Source organism: Scyliorhinus torazame, chromosome 8 (genome assembly GCF_047496885.1).
Source record: "Scyliorhinus torazame isolate Kashiwa2021f chromosome 8, sScyTor2.1, whole genome shotgun sequence".
In the NCBI taxonomy this organism is placed as follows: domain Eukaryota; kingdom Metazoa; phylum Chordata; class Chondrichthyes; order Carcharhiniformes; family Scyliorhinidae; genus Scyliorhinus; species Scyliorhinus torazame.
Genome location: NC_092714.1, coordinates 180024822 through 180040717, shown reverse-complemented (window position 1 = coordinate 180040717; position 15896 = coordinate 180024822). Strand labels below are relative to the sequence as shown.

Sequence of the window (15896 nt, the reverse complement as noted above, 5' to 3'; positions counted from 1 at the left end):
TACTTCCCAGAAATCGTAACAAAAATCCATTAAGCTTGTCCTGTTACGCATAAGCAAGGTTTGAAATAAGGATGATCTTATTTTTACAATGCCTTCTGTACCCAGTGTCTGCCTGTCTATTAAACAAGGATTTCCAAAATGTTACTGCAGCAGATACATACACATAATAAACTCGGCGTTTCACTGTTACTTCACAAGATGCATAAAATATATATATATATATATATATATTTTATGAAATTTCTACAATCATCACACAATGTCAAAGAGATAGGTTGAAGGACAGCGAAAACTGCGCGGGAGCAGAGAGAGCCGGGACAGCGAAAACAGCGCCGGAGGAGAGAGCCGGGAGATTTAAAAAGCGCGTGAGGAGAGTGCCGGGACAGCGAAAACAGCGCGGGAGCAGAGAGAGCCGGGACAGCGAAAACAGCGCGGGAGCAGAGAGAGCCGGGAGATTTAAAAAGCGCGGGAGGAGAGAGCCGGGACAGCGAAAACAGCGCGGGAGCAGAGAGAGCCGGGACAGCGAAAACAGCGCCGGAGGAGAGCCAGGAGATTTAAAAAGCGCGGGAGGAGAGAGCCGGGACAGCGAAAACAGCGCGGGAGCAGAGAGAGCCGGGACAGCGAAAACAGCGCCGGAGGAGAGAGCCGGGAGATTTAAAAAGCGCGGGAGGAGAGAGCCGGGACAGCGAAAACAGCGCCGGAGGAGAGAGCCGGGAGATTTAAAAAGCGCGGGAGGAGAGAGCCGGGACAGCGAAAACAGCGCGGGAGCAGAGAGAGCAGGGACAGCGAAAACAGCGCCGGAGGAGAGAGCCGGGAGTGCTGGGAGAGGTGAGTGCACAAAAGGTGTGGCAGGAGTGCCTTTAGACACGGAGTGCTGGTTAGAACAGAGTGCATCTGAGTTTAGGTGAGTGACTGAGTGCTGATTGGAACAGAGTGCATCTGAGTTTAGGTAAGTGACTGAGTTCGGGTGAGTGGCGAGAGAGGGCTGTGTTTTTGTTGGTGTTCGGGTTTATCCTTGAGGTTCTATAAAGATTTTTTTTTTTTAATATTTAAATTAATTAACTAGTTGAATATGGCTGGACAGGTGATGTGCTGTTGCTGCATGATGATGGAACTGGTGGATCCCATTGAGATCGTCAGTGACCACATCTGCAGCAAGTGTTGGCTGCTCGAGGAACTTCGGCTCAGAATTGATGAGCTGGAGACCGAGCTGCACACACTGCGGCACATCAGGGAGGGGGAACATTACCTGGACGCTTTGTTTCAGGAGGCAGTCACACCCGGTAGAATAGGTTCTGTTAATTCGGACAGTGGTCAGGGACAGAGTGGTGTGACTGCAAGGGAGGCAGGTAGGGGGATCCTGAGTTTAGGAGTTGAGGAGCCTCAGCCCTTGACCTTGTCCAACAGGTATGAGGTACTTGCTCCCTGTGTTGATGAGGAAGAGGGCTGTAGGGAGGATGCGTTGACTGACCACTGCACCGTGGTACAGGAAGCCATTCAAGAGGGGGGAGCAAAAAGACAAGTGGTAGTTGTAGGGGATTCTATAATTAGGGGGATTGATGGCATCCTTTGTAAGCCAGATCGAGAGTCCCGCACGGTATGTTGCCTGCCCGGTGCCAGGGTGAGGGACATCTCTGATCGGCTTGAAAGGATTTTGGAGAGGGAGGGGGAGGATCCAGTTGTTGTGGTCCACGTTGGGACTAACAACATAGGTAAGACTAGGAAAGAGGACCTGTTTGGGGATTATCAAACACTAGGGACTAAATTAAAGAGCAGGTCCTCCAGGGTTATAATCTCTGGATTACTACCCGAGCCACGTGCCAATTGGCATAGGGTTGAGAAAATTAGAGAAGTTAACACGTGGCTAAAGGAGTGGTGCGGGAAAGAGGGATTCCATTTCATGGGGCATTGGCATCAGTACTGGGGCAGGAGGGACCTGTACCGTTGGGACGGTCTTCACCTGAACCATTCTGGGACCAGTGTTCTAGCGAATAGGATAAATAGGTTGGTCACAAGGACTTTAAACTAGCAAGTTGGGGGGGGGAAGGGAAGTGTAAAGCTATGGACAGTATAATGGTTAATGGAGATCAAGGCAGCAGGTTACGTGACAGGTTATGTAGAGACATGGGTTCAAAGACAAGGAAAATTAGGAGAAAGGGTAAGAGGAAAAATAAATTGTGAAAAGTTACTGATCAAGGTGTTAGGATTCATAACAAAGACATAAAAAACAGCATAAGTGTACTTTACCTGAATGCTCGTAGTATACGAAATAAGGTAAATGAGTTGATGGCGCAAATCATCGTGAATGACTATGATTTAGTGGCCATTACTGAAACATGGTTAAAAGATGGTCACGACTGGGAGTTAAATATCCAAGGGTATCAGATTATACGAAAGGATAGAATGGACGGTAAGGGCGGTGGTGTAGCTTTGTTGTTTAAGGATGGCATCCGGGAAATAGTAAGGGATGATATTGGTGCTATGGAGGACAAGGTTGAATCAATTTGGGTGGAAATCAGGAATAGTAAGGCAAAAAGGTCACTGATAGGAGTAATCTATAGGCCACTAAATAGTAACAGGATGGTAGGGCAGGCAATAAGCAAAGAAATAACGGATGCATGTAGAAATGGTACAGCGGTTATCATGGGAGATTTTAATCTGCAAATCGATTGGTTTAACCAGGTTGGTAAAGGCAGCCTTGAGGAGGAGTTTATAGAATGTGCCCGGGATAATTTCCTGGAACAGTATGTAATGGAACCTACAAGGGAACAAGCGGTCCTAGATCTGGTCCTGTGTAATGAGGCAGGATTGATTAATGATCTCATAGTTCGGGATCCTCTTGGAAGGAGCGACCACAATATGGTGGAATTTAAAATACAGTTGGAGGATGACAAGGTAAAATCAAACACTAGTGTTTTGTGCTTAAACAAAGGCGATTACAATGGGATGAGAGAAGAACTAGGTAGACTGGGAGCAAAGACTTCACGGTGAAGCAGTTGAGGAACAGTGGAGAACCTTCCGAGCGAGTGTTCAGAAAAGGTTCATACCGACAAAAAGGAAAGACCGTAGAAAGGGGAAAAATCGACCGTGGATATCTAAGGAGGTGAGGGAGAGTATCAAATTGAAGGAAAAAACATACAAAGTGGCAAAAAGTAGTGGGAGACTAGAGGACTGGGAAGTCTTTAGGGGACAACAGAAAGCTACTAAAAAAGCCATAAAGAAGAGTAAGGTAGACTATGAAAGTAAACTGGCTCAGAACATAAAAGCAGATAGTAAAAGCTTCTACAAATATAGAAGACAAAAAAGAGTGGCTAAGGTAAATACTGGTCCTTTGGAAGATGAGAAGGGAGATTTAATAATAGGAGACGGGGAAATGGCTGAGGAGCTGAACAGGTTTTTTGGGTCAGTCTTCAGTGGAGGACACAAATAACATGCCAGTGACTGATGGAAATAAGGATAGGACAGGTGAGGACCTTGAGATGATTGTAATCACGAAGGAGGCAGTATTGGGCAAGCTAATGGGGCTAAAGGTAGACAAGTCTCCTGGCCCTGATGGGATGCATCCCAGAGTGTTAAAAGAGATGGCTAGGGAAATTGTAAACGCACTAGTGATAATTTATTAAAATTCACTAGACTCTGGGGTGGTCCCAGAGGATTGGAAAGTAGCAAACGTGACACCACTGTTTAAAAAAGGAGGTCGGCAGAAAGCGGGTAATTATAGGCCAGTAAGCTTAACTTCGGTTGTAGGAAAAATGCTGGAATCTATCATTAAGGAGGAAATAGCGGGGCACCTGGAGGGAAATTGTCCCATTGGGCATGGGTTCACAAAGGGTAGGTCGTGTCTGACTAATTTGGTAGAATTTTTTGAGGACTTTACCAGTGCAGTAGATAACGGGGAGCCAATGGATGTGGTATATCTGGATTTCCAGAAAGCTTTTGACAAGGTGCCACACAAAAGGTTGCTGCATAAACTAAAGATGCATGGCATTGAAGGTAAAGTGGTAGCATGGGTAGAGGATTGGTTAACTAACAGAAAGCAGAGAGTGGGGATAAATGGGTGTTTCTCTGGTTGGCAACCTGTAACTAGTGGGGTCCCTCAAGGATCAGTGTTGGGCCCGCAGTTGTTCACAATTTACATAGACGATTTGGAGTTGGGGACCAAGTGCAATGTGTCAAAGTTTGCAGATGACACGAAGATGAGTGGTAAAGCAAAAAGGGCAGAGGATACCGGAAGTCTGCAGAAGGATTTAGATAGGTTAGGTGAATGGGCTAGGGTCTGGCAGATGGAATTCAATGTTGCCAAGTGTGAGGCTATCCATTTTGGGAGGAATAACAGCAGAATGGATTATTATTTAAACGGTAAGATGTTAAAACATGCTGCTGTGCAGAGGTACCTGGGTGTGCTGGTGCACGAGTCGCAAAAGGTTGGTGTGCAGGTGCAACAGGTGATTAAGAAGGCTAATCGAGTTTTGTCTTTCATTGCTAGAGGGATGGAGTTCAAGACTAGTGAGGTTATGCTGCAATTGTATAGGGTGTTGGTGAGGCCACATCTGGAGTATTGTGTTCAGTTTTGGTCTCCTTACCTGAGAAAGGACATATTGGCACTGGAGGGAGTGCAGAGGAGATTCACGAGGTTGATCCCAGAGTTGAGGGGATTAGATTATGACGAGAGGTTGACTAGACTGGGACTGTACTCGTTGCCGGAGTTTAGAAGGATGCGGGGGAATCTTATTGAGACGTATAAAATTATGAAGGGAATAGATAGGATAGATGCGGGCAGGTTGTTTCCACTGGTCGGGGAAAGCAGAACTAGGGGGCATAGCCTCAAAATAAGGGGAGGTAGATTTAGGACGGAGTGTAGGAGGAACTTCTTCACCCAAAGGGTTGTGAATCTCTGGAATTCCTTGCCCAGTGAAGCAGTTGAGGCTCCTTCTTTAAACGTTTTTAAGAAAAAGATAGATGCCTTTCTAAAGAATAAAGGGATTCGGGGATATGGCGTACGGGCCGGAGAGTGGAGCTGGGTCCACAAAGATCAGCCATGATCTCATTAAATGGCGGAGCAGGCTCGAGGGGCCAGATGGCCTACTCCTGTTCCTAGTTCTTATGTTCTAGGACATTTCTGAAAATGCAGTCTCAAGAGGGGTACCTAGGAATGGGCAATAAGTACGATCCTTACCAGAGATGCCCATATCCCAAGAATGATTAAAAAACAATACACTGCAAAGTTGAATATATAGCGAGGGTTTGCTTATTTCAAAATATATCTAATAAAACAAGCTCTGAAACACAACAAGCACATCAAATAACTAAACAAAGAACAAAGAAATGTACAGCACAGGAACAGGCCCTTCGGCCCTCCAAGCCCGTGCCGACCATACTGCCCGACTAAACTACAATCTTCTACACTTCCTGGGTCCGTATCCTTCTATTCCCATCCTATTCATATATTTGTCAAGATGCCCCTTAAATGTCCCTATCGTCCCTGCTTCCACTACCTCCTCCGGTAGCGAGTTCCAGGCACCCACTACCCTCTGCGTAAAAAACTTGCCTCGTACATCTACTCTAAACCTTGCCCCTCTCACCTTAAACCTATGCCCCCTAGTAATTGACCCCTCTACCCTGGGGAAAAGCCTCTGACTATCCACTCTGTCTATGCCCCTCATAATTTTGTATACCTCTATCAGGTCGCCCCTCAACCTCCTTCGTTCCAGTGAGAACAAACCGAGTTTATTCAATCGCTCCTCATAGCTTATGCCCTCCATACCAGGCAACATTCTGGTAAATCTCTTCTGCACCCTCTCTAAAGCCTCCACATCCTTCTGGTAGTGTGGCGACCAGAATTGAACACTATACTACAAGTGTGGCCTAACTAAGGTTCTATACAGCTGCAACATGACTTGCCAATTCTTATACTCAATGCCCCGGCCAATGAAGGCAAGCATGCCGTATGCCTTCTTGACTACCTTCTCCACCTGTGTTGCCCCTTTCAATGACCTGTGGACCTGTACTCCTAGATCTCTTTGACTTTCAATACTCTTGAGGGTTCTACCATTCACTGTATATTCCCTACCTGCATTAGCCCTTCCAAAATGCATTACCTCACATTTGTCCGGATTAAACTCCATCTGCCATCTCTCCGCCCAAGTCTCCAGACAATCTAAATCCTGCTGTATCCTCAGACAGTCCTCATCGCTATCCGCAATTCCACCAACCTTTGTGTCGTCTGCAAACTTACTAATCAGACCAGTTACATTTTCCTCCAAATCATTTATATATACTACAAACAGCAAAGGTCCCAACACTGATCCCTGTGGAACACCACTGGTCACAGCCCTCCAATTAGAAAAGCATCCCTCCATTGCTACCCTCTGCCTTCTATGGCCTAGCCAGTTCTGTATCCACCTTGCCAGTTCACCCCTGATCCCGTGTGACTTCACCTTTTGTACTAGTCTACCATGAGGGACCTTGTCAAAGGCCTTACTGAAGTCCATATAGACAACATCTACTGCCCTACCTGCATCAATCATCTTAGTGACCTCCTCGAAAAACTCTATCAAGTTAGTGAGACACGACCTCCCCTTCACAAAACCGTGCTGCCTCTCACTAATACGTCCATTTGCTTCCAAATGGGAGTAGATCCTGTCTCGAAGAATTCTCTCCAGTAATTTCCCTACCACTGAAGTAAGGCTCACCGGCCTGTAGTTCCCGGGATTATCCTTGCTACCCTTCTTAAACAGAGGAACAACATTGGCTATTCTCCAGTCCTCCGGGACATCCCCTGAAGACAGCGAGGATCCAAAGATTTCTGTCAAGGCCTCAGCAATTTCCTCTCCAGCCTCCTTCAGTATTCTGGGGTAGATCCCATCAGGCCCTGGGGACTTATCTACCTTAATATTTTTTAAGACACCCAACACCTCGTCTTTTTGGATCACAATGTGACCCAGGCTATCTACACCCCCTTCTCCAGACTCAACATCTACCAATTCCTTCTCTTTGGTGAATACTGATGCAAAGTATTCATTTAGTACCTCGCCCATTTCCTCTGGCTCCGCACATAGATTCCCTTGCCTATCCTTCAGTGGGCCAACCCTTTCCCTGGCTACCCTCTTGCTTTTTATGTACGTGTAAAAAGCCTTGGGATTTTCCTTAACCCTATTTGCCAATGACTTTTCATGACCCCTTCTAGCCCTCCTGACTCCTTTCTTAAGTTCCTTCCTACTTTCCTTAAATGCCACACAGGCTTCATCTGTTCCCAGCCTTTTAGCCCTGACAAATGCCTCCTTTTTCTTTTTGACGAGGCCTACAATATCACTCGTCATCCAAGGTTCCCGAAAATTGCCGTATTTATCTTTCTTCCTCACAGGAACATGCCTGTCCTGTATTCCTTTCAACTGACACTTGAAAGCCTCCCACATGTCAGATGTTGATTTGCCCTCAAACATCCGCCCCCAATCTATGTTCTTCAGTTCTCGCCTAATATTGTTATAATTAGCCTTCCCCCAATTTAGCACATTCATCCTCAGACCACTCTTATCCTTGTCCACCAGTACTTTAAAACTTACTGAATTGTGGTCACTGTTACCAAAATGCTCCCCTACTGAAACATCTACCACCTGGCCGGGCTCATTCCCCAATACCAGGTCCAGTACCGCCCCTTCCCTAGTTGGACTGTTTACATATTGTTTTAAGAAGCCCTCCTGGATGTTCCTTACAAACTCCGCCCCGTCTAAGCCCCTGGCACTAAGTGAGTCCCAGTCAATATTGGGGAAGTTGAAGTCTCCCATCACCACAACCCTGTTGTTTTTACTCTTTTCCAAAATCTTTTACTCTTTTCCAAAATCAACAAGCTCATGATCATTGGCATGCAGCTGAAGATAAATGAAACTGTCATCATTCAAATATAAAACTGACCACTTGAAAGTACATGCGCTGATATTAAGCAAAGATAGGATCAGGCTGAACCAAAGTGCCCTCTGTTACTAATGACATTCAGTTTAAAAGTGAAGGCTAGTTATCTGAGCAAGTCATCTAGATGCAATGTGATCATAGTCCAGTGAGCAGCCAACAAGAAAGATGGCAAAATATTTTAAATTCAGTTACAAGAAAGTTATTAATACAAGGTACTTACCAATCTTGGCAAGATGCAATAGTTGCTCAGAGGGAGAGCAAACCGATGGTGGTTTGATCTCATTGATCAGGTTTGATGCAATGTTCATGTATCCATCGTACAGCAGCTGGCCAATAATGAGTCTGTAAAGGTGCTGTCGGTCTTTCAGAGTAACTTTAGGTCGAAACATTTTTCAAGCGATTCTCTTCCTTGTAATTATCCTGAAGGATTACAATATACATCTATTGTTTCACAGCAGACAATATAATCAAACATGCTGTGTTCATCAAAACAAAATGTACTTCCATGTCTTACAATTAATTATATTCTCCTTCTGATCTTAAACATTGGTCACTCTGTAGTCAAACTTGGGAATTCTAACTAAGGTTCCTCATTGCACCCCCCCACTGCTACTTCAGACGAGTTCAGGTGACAGCAAACCTTCAAAAAGATCTAGAATCTGATGTTCTGAAAAATCCCTCAACTCACTGGCAATGAATTTTTGAATTATAATGCAAGCCTATTATTCAATGAAATACAGTTCATAGAATCATAGAAACCCTACTGTGCAGCTCATTCGACCCAATGGGTCTGCACCAGCCCCCGACCTAGGCTCACATACCTGCACTCCCATAACTCCACCTAACCGTTGGACGCTAAGGGGCAATTTATCATAGCTATTTCACCTAACCTGCACATCTTTGGACTGTGGGAGGAAACCGGAGCACCCAAAGGAAATCCACAGACACAGGAAGAACATGCAAACTCCAGTCACCCAAGGTCGGAATCAAACCCAGGTCCCTGGCACTGTCAGGCAGCAAGCAGCTCCCACTACTGTGGCCAGATTTTTGAATACATGTACTTTCTTTGTGCTCAACTTCCAAAAAATGCTTTCTTTTTTGATATTTTAAGTTGCAAATGAACAGGTAGTGGAAAATGATCAAACATTTGAATGAACAGTCGCAGATTCTGGTCTCATTATTATCTTTCCAGTGCCATTCCATTTTATTTAAAGAGATTATTTTCCTACTTTTTTTGATGTGACATTTATTTATTCCTGTGTCCATGGCACCTCGCAATAAATTTCAACTATTTTCCATTTCTTTTTCAAAATTCCAAAAAGTGGCGGATGCAGTCCTGAACAAGCTGGCTGCTTTGGATTCAGTGATGGTTATCATCAGTGAGTTTAGATGGCTAGATTCTCTGTTGTTGGAGACAGTCATTGCTGGCACTTGTGGCACAGATACTACTTGTCACTTATCAGCCCAAGTCTGAATGTTGTCCAAGTCTTGCTGCGTATGGACACAGACAGATTCAACATCTGAGCAGCAGTGAATGGCACTGAACATTGTTCATTGATGATTGCACATTCACACTTCTGTTCTTAAGATGGAAGATCATTGATGACGTATCCGAGGATGTTTGGGCCTAGGACATTGCCTGAAGAACGTCTGCAGTGATGTCTCAGGTTGCAATGACTGGCCTCCAACAACCTCAATTATTTTCTTTGTGCTCGGGAGATTTATTGTCATGTGTACCGAGGTACAGTGAAAAGTATTGCTCTGTATACAGTCCAGGCAAATCGTTCCACATATGAAAAACATTGGATAAATGCACAATGGCATCGGGAAAAGAATACAGAGTGTAGTGCTACACAGTAGAGAAGATGCATGTAGAGATCAGTTCAGTTCATAAGACGGCCATTCAGGAGTCTGGTAATAGCAGGGAAGAAGCTGTTTTTGAATCGGTTAGTGCGTGTTCACAGACTTTTGTATCTTCTGCCCGATGGAAGAGAGAATAACCTGGGTGGGAGGGGGTCTTTGATTATGCTGTCCGCTTTCCCTAGGCAGCAGGAGGTGTAGACCGAGACAATGAATGGGAGGCAGGTTCACATGATGAACTGGGCTGTGTCCACGGCTCTGTAGTTTCTTATGATCTTGACTAAGAGTCGACGTGGACATGCCGAATTTCCTTAGTTTCCTGAGGAAGTTTAGGCGCTGTTGTGCTTTCTTGGTCGTAGTGTCGACATGGGTGGACCAGGGCAGATTGTTGGTGATGTGCAGACCTCGGAATTTTAAGCTGTCAACCATCTCCACTTCAGCACCACTGATGCAGACAGAGATGTGTACAACTCTTGGCATCCTGAAGTCAATGACCAGCTCCTTAGTTTTGCTGACATTGAGGAGAGATTGATGATGTTGCTCCATGCCACCAGGCTCTCTATCTCCCTCCTGTACTCTGACTCATCGTTGTTTGAGATCTGACCCACTACGGTTGTGTTATTAGCAAACTTGTAGATGGAGTTGGAGCCGAATTTTGCCACACAAGTAGCAAGACAAGTTCTTTAAAAATTATTATATGTGTGTTGCTCTTCTGATGAGGGATATTAGTCTTCGAGATTAGAACATTTTCCTCTATGTTATCAAATGACAAACAATCCCAGATCAGACAGAGCTGAAGGATAAAGCTTGATGTTAGAGTGGTGCAACAAGTGTCAATCTCAATATTGCCTGTTACCCTTTTAAAAAATGAATTCTTGGAATGTTGGCTTCATTTATTGCTCATCCCTAGCCGCTCTTGAGAAGGTAGGGGAAGATCTTCTTGAACCACTGCATTCTCCGTGAAGTGCTTGTAGATTGGGAGTTCCAGGATTGTGACTCAGGATTGGCACTATATGCAAATATAAAGTACCCAATATTTGTTGTTGCCAGGGTCCAAACTTTAAGAACACCCAGCAGGAATGATGGATTTCCTCATTTGTAACAATACGAACTATAAATCTTTGGCTTTCATCAGTCTTTGACGGCAACATTCTCAGCTAAAGTAAGTTACAGTAGAACAGGATTCCGCCAGTCCCTCTCGGATTCATTAACAAATATACAAATGTATATAGATCCAGGATAAAGATTTCTCCAACATGCCCAATAACATGCCTCAGCTCCAAACTCAGCATTTGTCCCCATTTCCTGCACTATTTGTAGAATAAACAGCCAATTTGTGTCAAGCCATGGCAGTTTTATGCTGCAGGCCACAATCACGAGGAACATGATGGAAGCAGCCAAAAAATATTCTAAGCGTGGATCATACAGCAAAAGATACATTTTGGTCAGTGCATCGCCCAGTCCTGACTTTTCCACTGTTCTGACCGTGCCAATTTTCTCTGCTCCCTTTCTGAAAAAAATTCCTTGCTGGGATACAGGTGTACAAGACCGTCTCAAATTGCCATTATCCCTCTGCGATCCAAGATGATGTGCAGGCAATTCATCTGCAAAAATTAGTGCAACCAAATCGGTTTTTTAAATTTAGCCCCCATTTTTGCACACTTTCTGCAGAATATCAATGGATGGTGATCAGAGCCTCTCGCTTACAGAGGCACAAAAGCTGACTGCAATCATACGCATCACTGACCTTTCAGAGATTAACTAGCTTGAAATCAGAACGACACAGTGGCGCAGTGGTTAGCACTGCTACCTATGGTGCTGAGGACCCGGGTTCAAACCTGGCTCCGGGTCACGACGTGTGTGGAGTTTGCACATTCTCCCTGTGTCTGCATGGGTTTCACCCCCACAGTCGAAAGATGTGCAGGCTAGGTGGATTGGACACACTAAATTGCCCCTTAATTGGACAAATTTATTTTTTTTAAACTATCTCAAAATCAGATCTTTGATGATTCGTCATCCGCTTGGTTCAATTACTCATGGCAAAATTCCTTGAATCGCCAGACTGGAATCCATTTTGAATGTTTTAAAATGCAAAATCTAGACCTCTGGCTTGTGATGAAGAGAGAGACCAGCAGCATGGGCAAAATCTCCTGTTGCCCTTCAAACCCAATTCCTCAGAAGGCAGCACGGTGGCGCAGTGGTTAACACTGCTGCCTCACAACATTGAGGATCCGGGTGCAATCCTGACCCCAGATCACTGTCCATGTGGAGTTTGCATTCTCTCCATGTTTGCGTGGGTCTCACCCGCACAACCCAAAGATGTGCAGGTTAGGTGAATTGGCCACGCTAAATTGTCCCTTAAATGGGGAAAAAATAATTGGGTACTCTAAATTTATAAAAAGACAACAAATTCCTCAGTTCCTCATCATAGTATTGCTACATGCTTAGAATAGGAAAAAAGCCTTCTAATTAGATGCCTTGTTTGGCTATCCATTTGATGTGCTGAATAGAGAAATAAGGGTAAAGTCGTCATAATCCCAGATGACCATAGCAGTCAAAAACCATTCTAACCTTGGATCATATAGCAAAAGATACATTTTTATCATATGATCATAGGCTGCATTCCCCTTTGAGGGGAAAGCTGACTGGTAGTGATTTAACCTGAAGATCACCACACCTCAGGCGAGAGGCACGGTTGAGAAGGAGGGGCGGGGGGGTTCATGAATATGGGAATTGAATCTATGGTGCTGGTCTCTCCATCACAAACCAGAGGTCTAGCCAACTGAGCACACTGGTTAACATTGTTCACACGGTGCCGGGGACCCGGGTTCAATCCCACCCCAGGTCACTGTCCATGTGGACTTTGCACATTCTCCCTGTGTCTGTGCGGCTCTCGGCCCCAAAAATGTGCAGGATAGGTAGATTGGCCTTTAAATTGGACCTTATTTTTAAAAATGATAGGCAGGAAAACGTCAGCACCAAGGACTGTTCAGTGGGAGTGAACTGGAGTCTTCCTACCACTGTTCTCATGGCAGCCATTGGCTGCACATCTACAATCTGTGTGTGGCAACAGTATGCCGCAACAGAATAAACATCAGTCACTTCCATATGGTGTTCTAGCTCCCTCATGACTTTACATTAACCTTTGCAGACAGAAGAATTAGTGCGCAACATGGGCAGCAGTAAGTCAGGGCAAAACTGGAAACACCGACAGCTGGAAGAAACAACTTTACACTCTTTCCTCCTAAACTCTGCTATTGGGGAATGGTTTTCTCCTCATTTCCCAAACTGCAGTCTCCATTCCTTGTGAGGTTGGTATGTTATTTTCCTGAGATAACCACATTTCATACCACAGATCAACCACCAGTACAGTTGGGTGCAATCAAATCCCATCCATGTATAGGAGTATCCTTCCCAACCTCTTGCATCTGGGAATATTTCAGGGCCAGCTCCCCGAGCCTGGGAATTCCCGGCCCAGACTGCCGATGTCTGCGGCAGAAGCCTGGGCCAACACCTTTTGTCTGGTCGTGGTTTGTCCAGCAAATTGCACTTGACAGAAACGCTAACACAACGCCCCGTCGGGGGGCGGGGGGGTGGTAACATTGTGGTGACCCTGGCCTTCCCGCTTTCAACCCCGCTGTCTCATTCTTCCGTTTGCTATGACCGATAACATCCCACCGCCAATCCGACCTAAATTAGCTCACTGAACGGACGGCTTGGCCAATTATTGGCGGCTCTCACACGCCGAGCCGCTCCCGGTAATGGCGGTTCTCACTAACTCGCTGAGCCGCTCTGGGTAATGGCGGCTCTCACTCGCTGAGCCGCTCTGGGCAATGGCGGCACTCACTCGCTGAGCCGCTCTGGGCAATGGCGGCACTCACTCGCTGAGCCGCTCTGGGCAATGGCGGCACTCACTCGCTGAGCCGCTCTGGGCAATGGCGGCTCTCACTCGCTGAGCCGCTCTGGGCAATGGCGGCTCTCACTCGCTGAGCCGCTCTGGGTAATGGCGGCTCTCACTCGCTGAGCCGCTCTGGGCAATGGCGGCACTCACTCGCTGAGCCGCTCTGGGCAATGGCGGCACTCACTCGCTGAGCCGCTCTGGGCAATGGCGGCACTCACTCGCTGAGCCGCTCTGGGCAATGGCGGCACTCACTCGCTGAGCCGCTCTGGGCAATGGCGGCTCTCACTCGCTGAGCCGCTCTCGGTAATGGCGGCTCTCACTCGCCGAGACAAACGGCAGCAAGAGGGCGAGCAAGCAGCTCAGTGACGTCAGTACGTACTGCCTGTTGCCTGGTAACAAAGGACTGCTCGACTCGTCCTGTTCGGGCTAGATCTCCGCAAGAACCACTCAGCTAGTCCCCCCCGCCAAAATAACTCACCCGCCCTTTCTTCTATCATTTAGGTGCCGATCGCGAATGAATCTCCCTCCACCGCACACTTCAGGGTGTATTCCCAATCCTGATCTCGGCCTAAAAAAAGTTAGAAGTCTTACAACACCAGGTTAAAGTCCAACATGTTTGTTTCAAATCACTAACTTTTGGTGCACAGCTCCTTCCTCAGGGTACTTTGAATGCGAGTCTTTCCAGGTAATTAAGTCTACAGGTCCAGACAGAGCAACTGGGGAGAGGAATAATCCCAGGTTGAAGAGGTGTGAATTGTCTCACGCCAGGACAGTTGGTGGGATTTCGCAAGCCGAGGCCAGATGGTGAATGTAATGCGACATGAATCCAAGGTCCCGGTTGAGGCTGTACTCATGTGTACGGAACTTGGCTACAAGTTTGGACCTGTAGGCTTAGGTACCTGCAAAGACTCGCATTCAAAGTATCGTCTTGCTTCTTTGACTTTGTCTATATAAATGTTTTTGGAACCCACCTCTTCGTTCACCTGAGGAAGATGTGCTCCGAAAGCTACTGATTCGAAACAAACCTGTTGGACTTTAACCTGGTGTTGTAAGACTTCTTACTGTGCTCACCCCAGTCCAACACCGGCATCTCCACATCTTAAGAAACGTAATGTTGCAGCTTTTTGTCATTCACCTTAACTCAGTGTCCTGTGGTTCTCAATTCTGGCAATGGGTGTGATGATATGCATAAGCAATCATTTATATAATGATGTAAATGACCTCCGACCAGCAGGTGGTAGTGTAAATCTACCATGTGACTACCAGGAGTTGGGAGATAAGTCCTATTAGTGGACTCACTGGAACAAAGGAAGTTGAGGGGCGACCTGATAGAGGTCTACAAAATCATATGGGGCATAGACAGAGTGGATAGTCAGAGGCTTTTTCCCATGGTAGAGGGGTCAATTACTAGGGGACATAGGTTTAAGGTGCGAGAGGCAAGGTTTAGAGGAGATATACAAGGTAATTTTTTTTACACAGAGGGTAGTGGGTGCCTTGAACTCGCTGCCGGAGGAGGTGGTGGAAGCAGGGACGATAGTGACGTTTAAGGGGCATCTTGACAAATACATGGATAGGATGGGACTAGAGGGATATGGACCCCAGAAGTGTAGAAGTTTTTAGTTTAGATGGGCAGCATGGTCGGCATAGGCTTGGAGGGCCGAAGGGCCTGTTCGTGTGCTGTACTTTTCTTTGTTCTTTTAGTGGATAGTCATATTTGCAGTAGCTCTAGGATAATTTATCAGTATTAGTAGTTGGTAATTGTAGCGCACAATGACCCGATGGAAGGGTTCACCTTCTCCACGCGAACCCGCAGTACGCCTACGTGGCGTACCCCGACGGCCGACAGGACACGGTCTCCCTGCGGGACCTGGCGCCCACCGGCAACACACACACACCCCCGACACCGATCATCCCCTCCCTGCCACCGGCGCACCCCGCGACCGCCCCCTACAATTTATTAAGCGAGACTTGTCCCCAGCAGTTCAGCAACAGAATGAAACGGCGGGGAGAAGCTCGGGTTCTTATACTCCGCCTTCAGGGCGGAGCCAGGAGTCAGCAGCCAACCAGGACCCGGGATCTGTCAGCCAATAGCATCACGGCTTCACAGTCCCACATGACCCCTAATACATACCAGCACAGTAATATATTTCTTATACTTATCTTTTCCACGCATTTATTTTATGATAAAATACTTTTAACTAGTCAAGAACTAGACGTTCTACTGTGC

The 15896-nt window shown here is 46.2% G+C and overlaps 1 protein-coding gene across 6 annotated transcripts in view; it reads right to left on the bottom strand.

Moving 5' to 3' along the window:
* cstf1 (cleavage stimulation factor, 3' pre-RNA, subunit 1) overlaps nt 1-14008 on the bottom strand; it is a 50978-nt gene extending 36970 nt beyond the window's left edge. Inside the window, exons 1-2 of one of the 6 annotated variants that reach the window (XM_072514597.1) lie at nt 13459-14008; nt 8129-8328 (exon numbers count right to left, since the gene is read on the bottom strand). In XM_072514597.1, coding sequence (XP_072370698.1) covers nt 8129-8297 — 169 coding nt within the window. In that variant the 5' untranslated portion in view covers nt 8298-8328; nt 13459-14008. The remainder of the gene's footprint in view (nt 1-8128; nt 8329-13458) is intronic. The other 5 variants (XM_072514594.1, XM_072514598.1, XM_072514595.1 and 2 more) reach the window with 5 other exon arrangements.
* Between the last annotated feature and the right edge of the window lie 1888 nt (nt 14009-15896).